The sequence below is a fragment of the Mastacembelus armatus genome, chromosome 1, assembly GCF_900324485.2.
Source record: "Mastacembelus armatus chromosome 1, fMasArm1.2, whole genome shotgun sequence".
In the NCBI taxonomy this organism is placed as follows: domain Eukaryota; kingdom Metazoa; phylum Chordata; class Actinopteri; order Synbranchiformes; family Mastacembelidae; genus Mastacembelus; species Mastacembelus armatus.
In genome coordinates, this window is record NC_046633.1 from 11,037,705 (window position 1) to 11,054,452 (window position 16,748).

The 16,748-nt window shown below is 40.7% G+C and overlaps 1 protein-coding gene across 2 annotated transcripts in view; it reads left to right on the top strand.

Annotated features, from left to right (window-relative positions):
- The window catches only part of pax5 (paired box 5), a 54,502-nt gene extending 37,957 nt beyond the window's left edge, over positions 1-16,545 (top strand). For both annotated transcript variants that reach the window (XM_026302511.1, XM_026302513.1), the window contains exons 8-11: positions 2,755-2,856; positions 5,017-5,103; positions 8,595-8,681; positions 10,245-16,545. In XM_026302511.1, coding sequence (XP_026158296.1) covers positions 2,755-2,856; positions 5,017-5,103; positions 8,595-8,681; positions 10,245-10,327 — 359 coding nt within the window. In that variant the 3' untranslated portion in view covers positions 10,328-16,545. The remainder of the gene's footprint in view (positions 1-2,754; positions 2,857-5,016; positions 5,104-8,594; positions 8,682-10,244) is intronic.
- The last annotated feature ends 203 nt before the right edge of the window (positions 16,546-16,748 follow it).

Consider the following 16,748-nt stretch of genomic DNA (forward strand, 5'->3'; position numbering starts at 1 on the left):
GCTCTTTTCTCCGTTTGAAACCACAGAGGAATATTACCTGCTCACCGTGAGAGAAAGAGAGAGAGAGAGAGAGAGAGAAAATATAGAGAGAGAGATAAAATTTCCATTTCTGCTTATGTATGCAAACACACACACATCCGTATTCACACACACACACATACACCTTCTGAATATTATGCATGCATTTCCTTGCCTGTCTTTTCACTCAGAATAGAGCTCCCTCTAGGGGATCAGCCGTCCGCATGTTTGACGCAATGTTATTGCATCCTTGAAGTGCTGATACTCTGGACACTCACAGAAGAGCAACATTTACACACTCAATCTTCCTTTCGGAGGCTTTTCCGAATCTGCAGAGGATTTTCTACAGGGGAACTTCGTCAAGTCGATTCGCGTGCGAACACATAAAGGGACACACTGTACACCCTCGATCCCTCCAGGTTTGACATGTGTTGTTCTGATGACCATTTGATAGGGAAGAGTCAGATAGAGAGACAGTAAGGGTGGAACAGAGGCACAGGATGTGTGTTCATCTGTAGCTGCAAGTGAGCATGGAGGAGACTTGCACTTGTTCGTTGACCTCTACAGCAAAACTGTGGAGAACAGATACATCAACACAACTGGCATACATATGCACAAATACACAGCACGCGCAGACACAGAGACACACATACACACAAAGACACACCTCAGAGGATCTGGCCCTGTCTGCCCCCTCTAAGTTGGGCTGTAGAGAGTCCATCTCTCCTCTCTTACAGCCTCTCCTTCCTCTCCTCCTTGCCCTGTGCACTGACCCTGAGCGGATGAGTAGCCCGTCTGCACTAATGCCTCGCTGTCGCGTCAAACACCAAGAAAAACTTTACTACACCAAGACAGGAGAGAGGAGGCGGAGAGGGACAGAAGAGGCTGGTACAGGAGGGATCTGTGAGAGAGAGAAACACAACTACGGAGGCAGGAAAGCAAATATTAAGTGAAAAGGACAGGGATATGAGATGTTGAGGTCTCAGTTGATTTGTAACCACATCTTTTTTTTTTTTTTTTGCTTACTTTCCTTCCATCTCTCAGCTCCATTTTTTTTTATCCTACTTGATTTTTATTTCCTGTTTTTCCATTAAAAGGTGACCACAATGAAGTGGTTAATAGTTTATGTTTTAACAAATAAAGATATTTTATGAGGCTCACTTAAATTAGACTTTTAGCTGCGCAATCAGCATGGCTCTAAGGATGGCAATTTTGCTTGTTTTTTTTACACCAATTTGATTACTGGTGATCTCATGCACCATAATGTTAACATTTCTGGTTTTAACTGAAATGGCTTGAATATTTATGAAACTTTACTTAAATACAACTTTGAATATATTTCACTAAGTGTCCATCTTTTCCACTTAAACCTCCTCTTGCTCTTTCAGTTTTGTTTGACATCATTTTCCCCCTTCTCCTTGTCTTTTATTTTTCCTTCTCTATTTCCCTCTCCTCTCCTCTCTCCTCTCTCCTCCTCCTCCTCTTAGTGAGTTAGTGGTGGTTAAGTGGAGGGGAAGTGAATGGGATTGATGGTCTTAGCATCTGAGCTGTTTATGATGATGATAAATGTGTGTGCGCAGTGGGGAGGAGGAGGAGAATGGCGTCTGTGCGCGCGTGTGCGTGTGAGTGAGTATATGATGATGATGAATGGAGGGCTCCCTCTTCACACACTCCCGGTGTCTCTAGGAGCGTGCAAACAGAGAAATGATTTGGGCCGACACACCGTCATGTAGTCTAATGCAGTTATATATCCTATCCACCCAGTGACAGACAGAGCAAGGATTAAGGAGGTCGGGGGGGGGGGGGTAACAAGAGAAGGGGGAGTCTGTAAATTAATAGATGCCAGTGGATGGAAAACAAGAAGAAAAGAAACAAAAGAAAGAGGGTCGACCTGAATGAGCTCTGACGTGAATTTTTCAACGAAGATCTGGCATTTTCAAGGTGATGATTGCAACCTTTTAACATTAGTAAATATCTACTAGATGTGAGTATGAATGCTGTTAAGCCATTTTCACAGAATAACAAGAAAAACATGGGCTTAACAAATAATAGCTGCAGTCAATTGTGGTGTTGCAGTTGCAGGGCCCTGGGGTTGTTCAGGCCGGCTCAGTGACTTACTGGTACAGAGGCATTGTTAATGTTAATGTCATTAGTCACACATGCACTTTTCCTGCTGTGACACGCCTGCTGGTGAGAAGCTTTTGTCATTTACTTAAACCATGATATTTTAAACACCGTTAAAGCACAACCAGGATTGATTTCACCTACTTTACCTTCAACAGTCAACATCTGAGATTTTTTTTTTTTTTTTTTTTTGAGAACAATGTGTACCAGTTTCACTTCAGAGATATGTGTTATTATCTGTGTTATTAGTGACTGGTGTTATTCTATATTTGTCCTCATCAGTCAATCCTAGTGCTTCTCTTACTATTCTCAGATAGATCTCTGCAGCCTGTCTGTGGTTCCCCAAACCCAGTTGTTCCTACTGAAGGTGTAGAAAAGCAGGTGTATAAAAAAAAAAAAAAAAAAAGAAGGTCCTGGTCATAAAATGCACCCTTGTCTTTTTAGCAAATTCAGAATTTAGGTGTCAGACATCCAAATCCTCACGCCATTAGGATTCATCTGGTTTCTGGTCCAGCATGATGATGATTATGATGATAATGACAAATAAGTGACAGTGTTGACAGTATTAAGGCTGTTAAGGTGTTAAGTATGTGTGTGTGTGTGTGATTACAGGTCGAGACCTAGCCAGCACCACTCTGCCAGGCTACCCTCCTCATGTTCCTCCCACTGGACAGGGCAGCTACTCCACCCCTTCCCTCACTGGTATGGTACCTGGTGAGTACACACACACTCGCAAAGACATGATTATTCCCTATAAAGCAAAACTGCAAAACAAAAACAAAAACACGTTTGTATTCAGCTTTTCTCTACAGTAATTCTGTCATTACTCGTCATCTTCACAGCAGATCTGTGACTGTGCTTACGTATCCGAATCCCCAGTGGATGTATGTGTGGAGTGTTCCCTCTGTGTGTGAGTGTCTTTAGGGGGTGTACTTAGCTTTGCCACATCCTCTTTCTTGTCTGTCTACACTATGGCTGACAGTGCTCCCAGGGGGTGGCGTGTGTGTGTTTGTACATTTATGTGTGTGCTCGTATCTTTGTGCCTGTGTTGCATGTGTGTGTGTGTGTGTGTATCATTAGAAACCAACCACAGTAGCACAGCTGTCCCTCCTCAACATTAGTAATTTGTTTTTAATGAGAATCACCAGTGACCCACGACTAATTCATTCATTCCCTTCCACTCCGCCTTCTATGCTGCTTTTGTGTTTCAATCCTGGACTGCCATTCTTGTTCTCTTTCCTTCTCTCCCCTCCCTCTCTCTCTTTCTCTCTCTACAGTGGTGGTCCTGGTCAGGGTGAAGTATATTGCACAGAAATAAAGAAAAAAATACAAAAGCAACGACGGCGAAACAAAGTCAAAACAATATTGTTTACAAGTTCTTGTCTCTGTATATGCCCAATCATTCAGTTTGTGACACACACATACACACTTGCGGGATGACACACAAACACACATGCACTCTCAGTGGACATGTAGCAACAGCACGTCTGAAGATGGGTAACCCTGTCGCCCTGTCCCCCTGCGCTCACCCCGTCCTGTCCTCAGGTTTGACAGCGTGTGTGTGTGTGTGTGTGTGTGTGTGAGAGAGTGTATGTTTACGCGTGTGCTGGCATGCAATAGGTTGCGTGCATGTGTGTTTGTTTTTGACAGCGTGCGCGTGTGCGACCTTGACACCGAGCTACACGAGGAAGACCCATGAGCCTTCCCTCCACCCTCCACCCCCCGCCCTCTCCTAAACAACCTGACACGTTGCCGTCACTACGGTGATGACAAGGGGAGGATGTTCGCACCCAGGGATGCCATGGAGACCGCATCCCGACCCCACCTGACAGACGCAGCCAAACATACACACACACGCACACAAAAAACACACACACACTTGCACAAAGGGTAGTGAAAGAAAGAAAAACTTGAGTTGCACATCCAAGCGCGCGCACGCACACACACACACACACACACACACACACACACACACACACACGCACACACACACACACACACACAAACAGCCTCAACATTTAAATTCTTCTCAGCGAATAGTGGAAGCTGCCTGAATCCAGGAGCTGACTAGAATGAGTGGAGGAGATAATCTCTCAACTTTGCTTCTCTGGCTTCGCCATGTTTTATCTCAGCACTTCTTGGGCAAATTATCCTCCTTTTTGTCCGCTCTGACTAATATCATACCTTCATTAAGCAAGCAACTCTCTGCTGTTCTTCTCTCTCTCTCTCTCTCCGTCGCTCTGTCTTTCTCTCTGCAGCAGGGGGGCTGACACTCACAGGGGGTGTAGGGGAGCAGTGAGGCAGAACCGACAGAACGAGAGGGAGCGAGGAGGAATGGGTCGGAGGGGGCGGGCGGGGAGGGTGTTTGAGGGAGGGGGCATCAGGGTCTGTGACTGTCAGCCATGGGAGAGGGATCCCCCGGGAGGAGTGAAGGTTCAGTAGAAAAGAAAGAAAGAGCAAAACAGTGGAAAAAAGGTGGGGAAAAAAGAGGAGAAGGAATGGGGAAGAATGTTATTTTGATGTGAAGGGTGACGAGCAGGCTGTAGCCAGGCAGTCCAGAGGACGAGTAAGAAAAATAAAAAGGTGTGAAGATAAGAGTGTGAGAGAAAGGCAAGAGGAAGAGTAGACCCCCAGACAATAAGTAGTAAATGAAGGAGAAAAGCTAAGCTATCATTCACTATATGGCAGGACTACTAGTCTCACTGAGCTCAGCAGTCACTCTCAACTAGTTTACAAACCGCTCCATAGAAAATTACCCTTGAAAACAACTCCTCAACCACCAAGAAAAAGTATTTAAAGACAGGAAGATTAATCCCTCCTATCCTCTGTTGTTTCAAAAAAATGATATAGTTCTCTTTTTTGCTTTTCTTTCAGGTGGAGATTTCTCTGGAAGCCCGTATTCCCATCCTCAGTATTCCACTTACAATGAATCGTGGAGATTTCCTAACCCCAGTTTATTAGGTAGGTGAATCCCATATCTCTGCGGCCAGTCCTGCTTACCAGGACCGGATCAATAATTGTGTCAATGAATGTCATTTCATTCCACTTCACATCCCAACTCCAGTCTTTCTAATACTCTCCTGTAATATGCTGTATCTTTCATGCTCCACTGTTCATTTTTTCATTACATTTCATTCTGTATTGTACCATACAGTACAATACATCACAGACGTACTAATGGTTCTGCAGGAGGACTTTTTTTTTCTTAAAGACTGGCAATTTGGAGTGTAAACCGACTTGAAAGAGGACAGAATAGAGTCAGTCAGAGTGAAAGGAATAAATTAAGACACATTTATCAACATCTAATCAGCAGTAAATTTGGGGATTGGTGGAATCTAATGTTGTATAGTTACTGTGGAGGATGCTGACCACTCATTTTTTTAATTTTTTATGAATTCAAGCGTGCTGCTTAATTTGTCTGGTGGGTCACTACTCAGTCTCAAGCTGCCACCAGCAGTGACATGTCAGAACAATGAGCAGCAGGCAGCACTACATTAGCTTAGAGCCTATGAGGTAATTCACACTGAGAGGGAATGTGACAGAACAGTGACAGCATTGCGTTTTCTAAGACACCCTGGAGCGAGGTCTCAGAGCAGAATGTAAGATAAGAAAGACCAAAAAAAAGGTTTCTTCAGTTGTAAATCGTTAAAACACTTTTCATGCTGTGTTGAGGCCTAAAATGTTTATTATTTTTACCCTCTCTAAGTGTCAGCTCCCTGACGCCTTAAAAAAAAAAAAAGAGACTATATAACCATGAGCTAATTTGAAAGATTAACATAGGAATCAATGGACTTGGGCCTGTGCTAATGTACATTGAAATGTTTGTTCAGAACATAACGGCATAACATCAAAATCATCAACCCATGGAGGGCTGTATTCAAAATCACACAGAAAAACAAAGTGAAAATTAAAATCCTAGGCTCATCCAAGTCAAGTTCATAACATGCTCCTGATGACTTGGAGGATGGTGTCCTGTGGGACCTCCTCCCAGGCCTGGATTAGGGAATCAATGAGCTCTTGGACATGGTACTGGTGGTACTTGGTGGTACCCGATGCACTAAGACGTAATGTCCCATAGATGCTCAATAGTATTTAGATCAGGGGAACATGATCATGGACTCAATGCCTTCAACACCCAGGTATTGTCTCCACACTGTGGTCATATGAGTGTATTGTCCTACACCAGGAGGAACCCAGGGCTTTCTGCACCAGCGTGAAGTCTGACAAACACTGAGGATATCATCCAGGTACCTCACAGCTGTCAGGGTATCATTGGCTAGGACATGGCGGTTTGTGCGGCCCTTTAAGGATATGCCTCTCCATACCATCACTGACCTACTCCCACACAGGTCATGCTGAATGTTGTAGTAGGCAACATAACATTTACTATGGCATGTCCAGACTCTTTCACGCCTGTCACATATGCTCAGTGTGAACCTGCTCTCATCTATGAAGAGAATGGGGCGCCAGTGGTGGACCAGCCAATTCTGGTGTTCTCTAGCGAATTATGCCAACCAAGGTGCACAGTGCTGGACGGTGAACACAGGCCATACTAGAGGACGCTGGATCCTCATGGAGTCTGTTTCTGACAGTCTGGTCAGAATCATCCACACCAGTAACCTGCTACAGGTCATTCTGTAGGGCCTTCTTGGGAATGCACGTATGGATGGGCTATATAAGTAACTGGACTACATGTGCAGCCTGACGTTACCTGACTTATTGTTTCACTGTGATGATTGTTTGCTTAATTAATTTTAAACAATTTATATGAATAAATGAGATCTTGCCAGAAGGAAACCCCCAGACGTTTCTTCTCAAAATGTCAGTGACACACTAGGTGATGCAGAGACAGAACAGCAAGCCTTTGAACTTTGACCTTCAAAGTCTACAAATGGATAATTCAAATGATATTCCGAGTCAATTTTCATTACATTTTGATATATTGATATAAACGTATTTCAGTATATTACCTCACTGTATAATACCAACAATAAATGCAAATACTTACATTTGACTCCATGTGGAGCAGGTTTTTTGAAAATCGTGGCATAATCAGACAATCAAATTCAAAAACAATTTAAAAGAATATAGATACATCTAAAGAACATTTATGCGCATAATATTACTGGAGTGCAACTTACCTGTTTGTGCTTGTACCTGGCTAATATTCCAAAGTTAGATCCAGTATTTGCTTTCACGACTGCTTCAAAATGTCCTTCAAAGTGTTGTACAGTGGTAAAAAAACAAAAAAACAACGAACATGCTGTGAACTTTGTCTATAGTACATTTAAATGAACTGCGGAAAGTTTGGTCGTTAGGCAACGTGCGTGGAGGTATCACCTTCTTCTTTGGCGTTAAACGGCAGTTAGCATTACGTAATGTCCGGACATGGCGCCGCCTAGCGGACGTAAATTTTTATACAAGTGATTGGCGCAAGAGTCGCGACTCTTCATAACGACGATGCGTCAGAGCGGCCGCCATGTTGGGACAGGGATGCCGTGCTTCCTAAAACAGAAAATAAACAGTCTTTTGCCCTTATTGCAAAATTGCTATAGTAAAATAATTTTGTTCATAATAAATGAATGAATAGAAAAAAATATCACTGTTGTGCACAACTGCAGTGTTAAATGACAGCTGCAAACAAAGGGGTCATTAGGCTGAAAGATCTCTCTTCACAGTTCATGTCTGTCTTTTAAATGTATCTTTTGAGAACCTACACTAACATTACTCAATTTTCAATTCAGACATTCATTTATTGCAGTCTATGTCATGTTAGTGCCATGAAACAGTTTAAAGTAGACTATTTAAGGCTAGTTGACACAAAAACTCACACAGTGACATAGCTGAGTATCTCACTGTTATAGACTGGTTGTATATATTACTGCTAATGCTTTCACTACTAGTTTCACTTTAAAACCTCAACTCTGGATCAACACACACTGTTAGTTTAGGAGAAAGATTGATTATTGTGATAAATCCAACACCTTTGTGATAGTAAAATGAATTAGATATGTGTAAAGTTCTCTGTTGCTTGGTTTCAGCATTTATTTAGTGAGAATTTCCAGAAGCATTACAAAACTCTGGCATTTTCTATTATTTGAACCCCCAATGGAATAGGGTGGTGGATGAGACTCATTAATTTATGTATATTTATATGTTGGACACATCTACCAGAGTTAAAACAGCTAAATCCAAACTAGAAAGTACTATACACCTTTCACATCTACCTATCAGTGTTTAAGAGGAAAAATTAACAGTGAGCTTGAAACAATCAGTGTCAAGTTCATTGTCTAGGGAGCCATTTAAGGGGTCATGTTTAAAGGTGAAATGGTCAGACAATGACAGTCTAAAAGGTCAGTAGGTGAGATGGGTCAGTGCTGTGTCGACCTGTAGTATGCCCCAACCCTTTCCTCTCCTCACCTCTCCTTTCCCCTCCATCCCTCTGTCCCCAGTGTTTCAGCAGGATTATGGGTCTCTCCTGGGGACGGAAATCGGCTGCTCCTCCAGTCTCTTCACCAGCCAGGCAGGACAGATGCAAGGTAGGTGGAGACAGTGAGTGAGAGAGAGAGAGAGAGAGAGAGAGAGAAAGCAAAAAAAAGTCTTGGAGGCAAATAAAGGTTTGTGAACAGAAAATGGTGAAATTATGAGGAAAGCTGATGACAGAGCATCAAAAGAGAAACTATAAGGGATTTGAGTATGATAACGGATGAGTGGCCACATAATATGAGGACAAGATGCACATTAGGAGACACTGAAAAGTTTAAGATAGATGGGAGAATTGAAATGGGCTGTGACACAAAAGCAGGGTAGGATGAGAGAAGCGGTGACAATGGAAGAAAGGGAACTTAAATAAAGAGGCACAAGGGGAGCGAGGGTGTCTGAAGTCTTGAGTGAGACTAAATAGTTTGTCAGGCCGGCTTAATGCCTCACTTCCCCAAAGAGCCCCCTGAGATTACCTGGACTGTGGACAGACACAACCTGTCAACACACGACTGGGCTGATTGATGGAAGTGACAGAGACAGGTGTGTGTATGTTTGTGTGTCTGCAGAGGTGGGGATTTTTCTGTGTATTAAGGCATGTGAGTGTGGCTTTCCGCGTGTCTGTGGGGTCACAGTATTGAATTGACCTCTTCCCTGAGGAGAGAATAGACTCAAGGGATCAGTAGTGGTAGAGCTGTACTCATTGAGTCAGCTTAGACTGTCACTTACATCTTGTGTAAGTGTGTGTGTGTGTGTGTGTGTGTGTGTGTGTGTGTGTGTGTGTGTGTGTGTGTGTGTGTGTGAGAGAGAGAGTGTGAGAAGAGTGTCAAGAAGTAGACAGTTCATTTTATTGGCTCTACATGAAAAGGAGACTAATTTTTCTGTCATTAATTCATCAGTTCATGTCATCTCATCCCTGCGTTTCACTACTTACATTCAAAGTAAAATATAATCTCGACAGAAGAATTGAAGCTGCTCATTCCACATTTACACTGCATTTCAGTAACCTCAAGAAGTTAAAGGATAATTCTGAGTCATTACAATTTACAATTTGTCATTTTACTATCATTCCTATCTATAATAAAAATTGAGATGTATGGGCACAACGACACTTCAGTCAGAAAATAAACATACACATAAGAAGGAGACAATCAAAGATTTCCAAATTTAACAAAAGAGATTAACCAGACATATTTGAAAGATGGAAGCACCTGCTACGTCTGCGCACACACAGTTTTTGTGATTTTGAGATGCCCACATTCCTGTTTTACTTGTTTTCAGTCTTCCCTCCAAATAGTGGTTTAGAGCTGCCAAATTGCTGGTAAATGTTGCTACATGAGGTACTGATTAATTTAATATGTACATGTGAGATTGATCACTTGAAGTGATAAACTCTCACAGTTATTCCCAGATCAGAACATTTACTTTGGTGCAATGTAATCCTAACCAAGAGGCCAATTATAAAAACGAGATCCAAGTTATAATAAAGTGGACTCATACTTTAACTAAATTAAACTAAATTAAATTCTGCGGCTTATTAAATTCGTTGAGCGTCATTTAACATAGTAGAGTAAATGTGAATGTGTGAATGTGAATACATACATGTGTATGTATCTTCCCAGGGTCACCATACTACTACAGTGCGACATCACGAGGGGCAGGTCCTGCTGCCACTGCAACAGCCTCCGCCTACGACCGCCACTGACCCCTCTTACTGAGAGAAGAGGAGGATGAGGAGAAGGAGACAAGAGAGGGAGGAACGGATAGCACCAGCACCGCTCAGTACAAGCCTGCCTACGTTCGGACCACAATGGGGAGAAGTTTTCAAATTTGTGACGTCAGTGAAGTTTGAATTTTCTTTGATTGACACGGCAACAGACACTGCTGGGCTGCAACACAGACAAACTGTAATGGTGTGACATTACTGTGATCATCACATGCATAGCAATGTCAGTAGTCTGATAGAGAGATATAGGGGTGATCATGAAATATTTTAAGTTATTAATCTGAAACCTCTGATAATATATCAAGACTTGGTATCCCTAACTTGTCCTAAACATCTATAAATCCAAGAAGTGGACTATTGTATGTGTGCAGCATTGAAATGATCTGTATTGTCATCTTCTAGCTACCATTTATTCAAGCTGGGAGTCTTTTTAATTTAATTATTTGAGCCGATTAGAAAAAAAATCACTTTTTCAAACAGTATTTTTATGACCCAACATCAATCAATCAATTTTCTATGCCATGTTACAGTCAAGTAAAGACAATCCAATTCTCATAATTGTGAATGACCAAGACGACCACTATCATTATCATTCCAGTCAGTTTGGTGTAGAGTCAACAGATTTCCCCTGGGATCGCAATGCTTAATAAATGGGATACCTGAATTTTTAAATGGGAGTGTTCACTAACCCCACTCCTTTTACTTACTGTCACTGCGTGTCAAGCTTTCTGCTGTTATTTATACATTTATGCATTTTACAAAGTGGGCAGATTTACCTTCAAAAACAGCCCCTCATTTCAGACAGCTTATCGTTTCTAGCCAGTGACTGTTGCTGATCAATTTTATAAAGGCAATTAAGCTATCTTAGCATATGTACTTTTTCATAAACAGTGTGTTTTCTTGTTTTTAATTTACAAACCAGCAGTGGAAAGTCAGACAGGAAAGGAGGCTGAGAGAGAACAGGAAGAGAGACCAACAATGTGTGCCCATGATGGGAATCAAACCGTGGGAGTCACGCTGGTGAGGGGTGGGCTTTAGTGAACTGTCAGTTTGGTTGGTTGTAGTCAAGTTTCCGATGAGGACAACCGAATCCTCATGTCTACACTTACATTCAAAGTGGTTTTAATGGTATAGGCCTTTAATGCAGCCTAAAATTTGCTCCCTCGAATGTAAAAACAAAAGTGTACAGGATCACATCAGACCAAAATCAAATCACCCAGGAAGTGTTATTGTACAGCAAGGTGCTATCCTACCTCCCCAGCCAAGATTTAGTCATGATCAAGAGCTATTTATAATGGAGGAGACACAGAGTAATATATTACGACGCTTTTCTGCGCTGCACTCCGTGATGCGAGTGAATGCCTGTAATGATTTATAATATGTGTCACGCTGTTGTGCTAGAATAGTGATGATGATGACGATGATGCAGTGAAATATGAAATCTTAAAATCTTTCAGTGAAAATAAGTCTTTGTTTCTAAATGTGATCTGATTGCGATTTTCTTGTTTATAGTTTGTTGCCTGGTATCAGTTGACGCAGGCGCTGTTTAATAAGCCGTGGCGCCCCTCTTTCTCTCTCTCTCTCTCTCTCTCTCTCTCTCTATTTCTCTATTTAAACTCCCCAAAGATGGCCCCCCCTAGTGGATCGGCTGACTAACTACAAAAGCACAAAGAGACTCAATCATCATTTAAAAGCACCATTTTACTTTTTGACTTACTTTTAGAACCATAAAGTTTTTCTTCTTATGATCCCCGTTATGAGTGATTGTTCTTGTGCTGTTTGACATCCTGGAATTGTTCTTATAAAACTATTGCTTTTGTGAAAAAAAAAAAAAGTGAAACTGTTTTTTTTTTTGTTTTTGTTTTTTTTTTGCTTGTTGTTTATCACATTTATCACATTCTGCGCTGTGACAATGCATGACACCAGGGTCGAGGCCTTACCCGCTCAATGTACAGTCAGAGAAGGACACACTTGCCCTACGACAACTGAAATCAGCATCTTATCCCTCTGAAATGTTTGAGGGCCCAAAGTGCTGATTTTGTGACAGGGCAATATCTTTCTAAACCTGTACTCACTTCTATCCATACATGATTTGTACAGTAATCAGTGAAAGAGAAGAGAAGTCAGTAGCAGTTTTAATTATTCACATTGACCTTAGATTTTAGTGATGAAGCTTTCTTTACAATAAAAAGATTAAGAGGTGTATGGTGTTGTTTTAGCCATTGTTTGCAAGTGTTTACCTACATTTGTTTGTTTGTTTTGAGTATGTGTGACTGGTTAGCACTTCATTGCTACTGTGTAGTTTACTAGCTAATGGACTGAAGTCACCAAATCTGCAGCGTGAGACATAATATATAGCTATATAAACATATATTGATGAACACTGAGCAAAGCTGTTAGTTTCTCAATCAATTTGTTGTTTCATGGGGTTTGAAATAGTGATAGACCGAATCCTTTTACATTTGTAGACCTTAAAAGTTGTGATACACAACTCTAAAGAAGATTCTTGTAGAGGCCCACCAGCTGTGCTGTCAGCATACAGTGCAGCAGGAGCCTTTCCTTATTTCTGTCTTTCTCTCTTGATCTTTCTGAGGCATTATTGAACCTGAACCACACCAGCTGAAAACAAGGACAGTGCCTTTAGTTTTATATGTCAATACCCCCCCCCCCCCCACCCAACTCCCTACCAGTCACCCACTGACCATGAGTCACTAAAACAAGATTTAGCATCCCTTCCTACAATTCCTTGAAGAAACCTTTGCCCATTTGAACACAATAGTAGATTGTAGATTATAAAAAACCTCCACAAATAAGTAACAGTTGTTTAAATACCAACATCAGGTGATAATGTCCATAATGCATCAACGAGAACAGCTGTAATAACAGCACCTAGCCTCAATCGAGCACTGTACGCTATATCATCCATCACAAGGACACTTCAGTCACAGATCAGTTTATAAAATTTGTATCAGGGACAATGTTGAAAATACATACTCACTGGATGAAAAATCTTCTTACAATCTACAAAGCTGAACAAAAACAATGGCAGGCAGCTGTAAAGTAACAAAAAAATAATAATTCTATGATACTTTAGGTCTATTTTATTAAATTTGATGTAAGCCATGTAAAATTAAAAGTGGTGCAAGACTTTTTTATAACCCACTGACTGAAGTGGTGCCCAGCACTTGTTATTGCTGCAAATCTCATTTGTATATAGAAAGCCTACCTTGGACTTTTATTCTCTGATGGAATAATTAAGTGGCGAAGCTGGTACAGACTGAAATATCTCAGCAACTATAAGATGGACTGCATATAGTTTGCCAGTTTCTCAAACAGGAGCAGTTTGACAATGATGCAGCATTTATGGTCCCCAGAGGATAAACCTTAGTGACTTTGGTTATCTCAAAACTTTTCTTCTTTTGTTGAAATATCTTGACAGCTGTTGACTGGACTGGAATGAAATTTATACAGACATTCATGGCCCTTTAAAGGACAAATAATGAGTCTGGTGATCTCCTGATTTTTCATCTAACGCCATCATCAGCTCAGATTTTCAATTTGTGAAGTACTTTGATGTATTAAGTAAGATAATGAATATGGTAAACATTATATGTATTAATTGTCACCATATAGCATAGTCATTGTGAACATGTTAGAAAGCCATAGTAGCATTGAGCTTGCACCACTGTACGGCCTCATGGAGCTGCACAGCTGTAGACTCTTAGCCTTGTTAATTTAGAGCTGCCTGTCATTGTTTTTTTTTTTCCCCAGCTTTAAACCCTCCATGGAGATTTCCTGCCATGCCTGAGTGGATATTTTAAACATTCTTGCATAACTAATTTCTTGAGCGTATCTGTGACGAAAATGTCCAACTTCCAGGAGATATCAGGATCCAGGACTGTGATAGATGATCCTGGACCAGGGCTAAACAGGCCCTACTGGTTTAAAAAGTGACCACTAAGAAAAAGGCACAAAATATATGACAAAAAGCCAAGTAAGCAACAAGTCTTGTTCATTAACATTGCTTTTTAGTTAACCAGAGTGTCAAACCAGATGAAAAGATCAAGTAGTATTGACTGGAAATCGTTCTGTTTGAAGACGTAAATCTGGTCATGCCTCCTGCATCTGCTCACAGGAAGCTGTGATACCAAACAGGCCAAATTCAACATCTGTTCACCAATGTAGCCAAGAATCCAGTGATACATTAACAGGATTATTTGTTAACTATGCATCTCATAGTGTCACAGCTTGCCTTGCCATTGCTTTGACCTAAGTGAGGAGATAGTGGGTTGTCACTGGCCTACAGTTGTTTCGATTGGCAGCCATGATATTGACTGCAGTGATGAAGGGTACTGTCATTGTGGGTGGTACTGTAGGAAGCATGGTGGGCAGAGGCCACGCACACACACACACACTCGAGCTTAAATATAAGTACAGACGCACACTCTCTCCCTCCCTTTGTCCTTTGCAGAGTAGTGATCACCCCTCCTCTCATGCCCCCATGTTCCCCAAGGGAGACCAAACCTGCTGTGCCATCAGAAACTCATCGCGTCTTTTTTCTCCCCCTCCCTCAGCCTCATATCTCATCATATCTCATGCACTTGTCTTCCTCCCTCTCTCCTCTCCACTCCTGTAGCACTGCCACACCACCAGGATTAGGTATATTAAAACTATTCTCTTGATTTCAGACCTGTGACCTTCCTCAAAAAGTCCTCCCTTTCTTCAGACAGTCCTATTAATCCTTTTTGCTTTTCCTTTCTTACTTTTCTCTCTGACTATTCAGACGTGATGCTCACTGTCCTGTCAGAAATTCTGCATAGGAATGAAGCAGGGTGATTTGTGCCAAAGCGAGGTCATTTCAATGGCAATATTGCTGCCAGTATCTTTATTTGGCCAAGAATATTCTGTGAGATCGCATCTCATATTCTGTTTTTTCTTCATGTAGCTTTAGAGCATTTTGAGAAGCACTGGTTTCAGGTCAGTCGAGTTTTATTTGCAGCACTGCTACAGTCTACTGTCTGTGAAAACACAATCACACCCTGAATTTTTATCCCAGGTTCAAGTTAAATAGGAAACTGAAATAAATGCAAATTAGTGTTTTTTCTTTATTATGATTTCTCACAGAGTGTGTTACTGCCCGACTGTATCTCAATATGAATCCATCAAGATGGCTACTGCCTTTGCAAAACCTGAGGGGATTTCAGCATCACATCTTGACAGCAATTAGTGGCACAATCTGTTTCATGCTTGCTGATATAACTAGGCTCTGGACAGATCTCATACCGAAGTGTTACAATGTTCTGTACATCTTAATATTATTCAACTGTGGAAGAGGAGAAATAAACAGGACTCAGCCTACAAAAATCAACTGTGCAGATGTTTCAATAAAAAAAAAGCAGATAACATGATTTTTCACCTTACTGTGGCCTTTCGTGTAACAATCTGGAGTTTGTTTTTTTTTTTTGTGTCCACGGCTTCCTATCTGGGGTGTAAACGAGATATTTATATCTGTGACGTTTTGGTAAAAAAAAAAAAAAAAAAAAAATCTCTATATGAACTTAGAAAAGACAGAATGAAATACATCAGAACGCAAAGACAGATGCAAAGATGAAATTAGGTTTTTAAAATTCAGCTTCAAATTCATCTTCAAACTCAAATGCGACAAAAAGAGAACATATCTGTAACATTCACCAAAGCCTGTGATGCCTGTTTTAAATGATAGATTCTTGTATAAAAAAAACATATAAAATAGCTGAAAAGACTTACAAACACAAAATAAAGATAAGAAATGCCTTCAAATATTCTGGAGGGGAGGATTTAAAAAAAGTAAAAGAAATGCTTCTTTAAGAAAATGTGTATGTTTTTTATTCAATTTTCTAGTAGTTGGAAACAAAAACTTGGTGTTTTTTCTCCTTGTGTGTTGTGTGTTGTCTTAATATTTGAATGTATTTTACTGCAGTGCGAATTTGCCAAAGATATCACATCACTTGATTTCTCTCCTTTTCTTGTTCAGTTTTTTTTTTGTTCCTTGTGACCAATTTTGTTTGGAAAACTGGAAATAAATTGTGAATTTGATATTATACTTATTTTTTACATTTCTATTGTTAATATTATTGTTATTTTATTTCCTGGATTTGATTTTACTGTGAAATATTAAATTGCAGTTTGCTTGATGCATCTCTTCATACTTGGTCTGTGTACCTGTCCATCTGTCCACCTGAGTGACTGTTGTTGGTGAATTATTCCATTTATGTACCTGTAATGTGAAGCTAAGAAGTAATTATTTGTAAATATTTGCCATAATTTTATTGGTCCTTCAGAATAAAAAATAATTTTTTGGAAGTTAAAGATTCTGTGTGAGTGCTTGGCTGCACATTTCCACTGTTGCATTGTTTTAGGT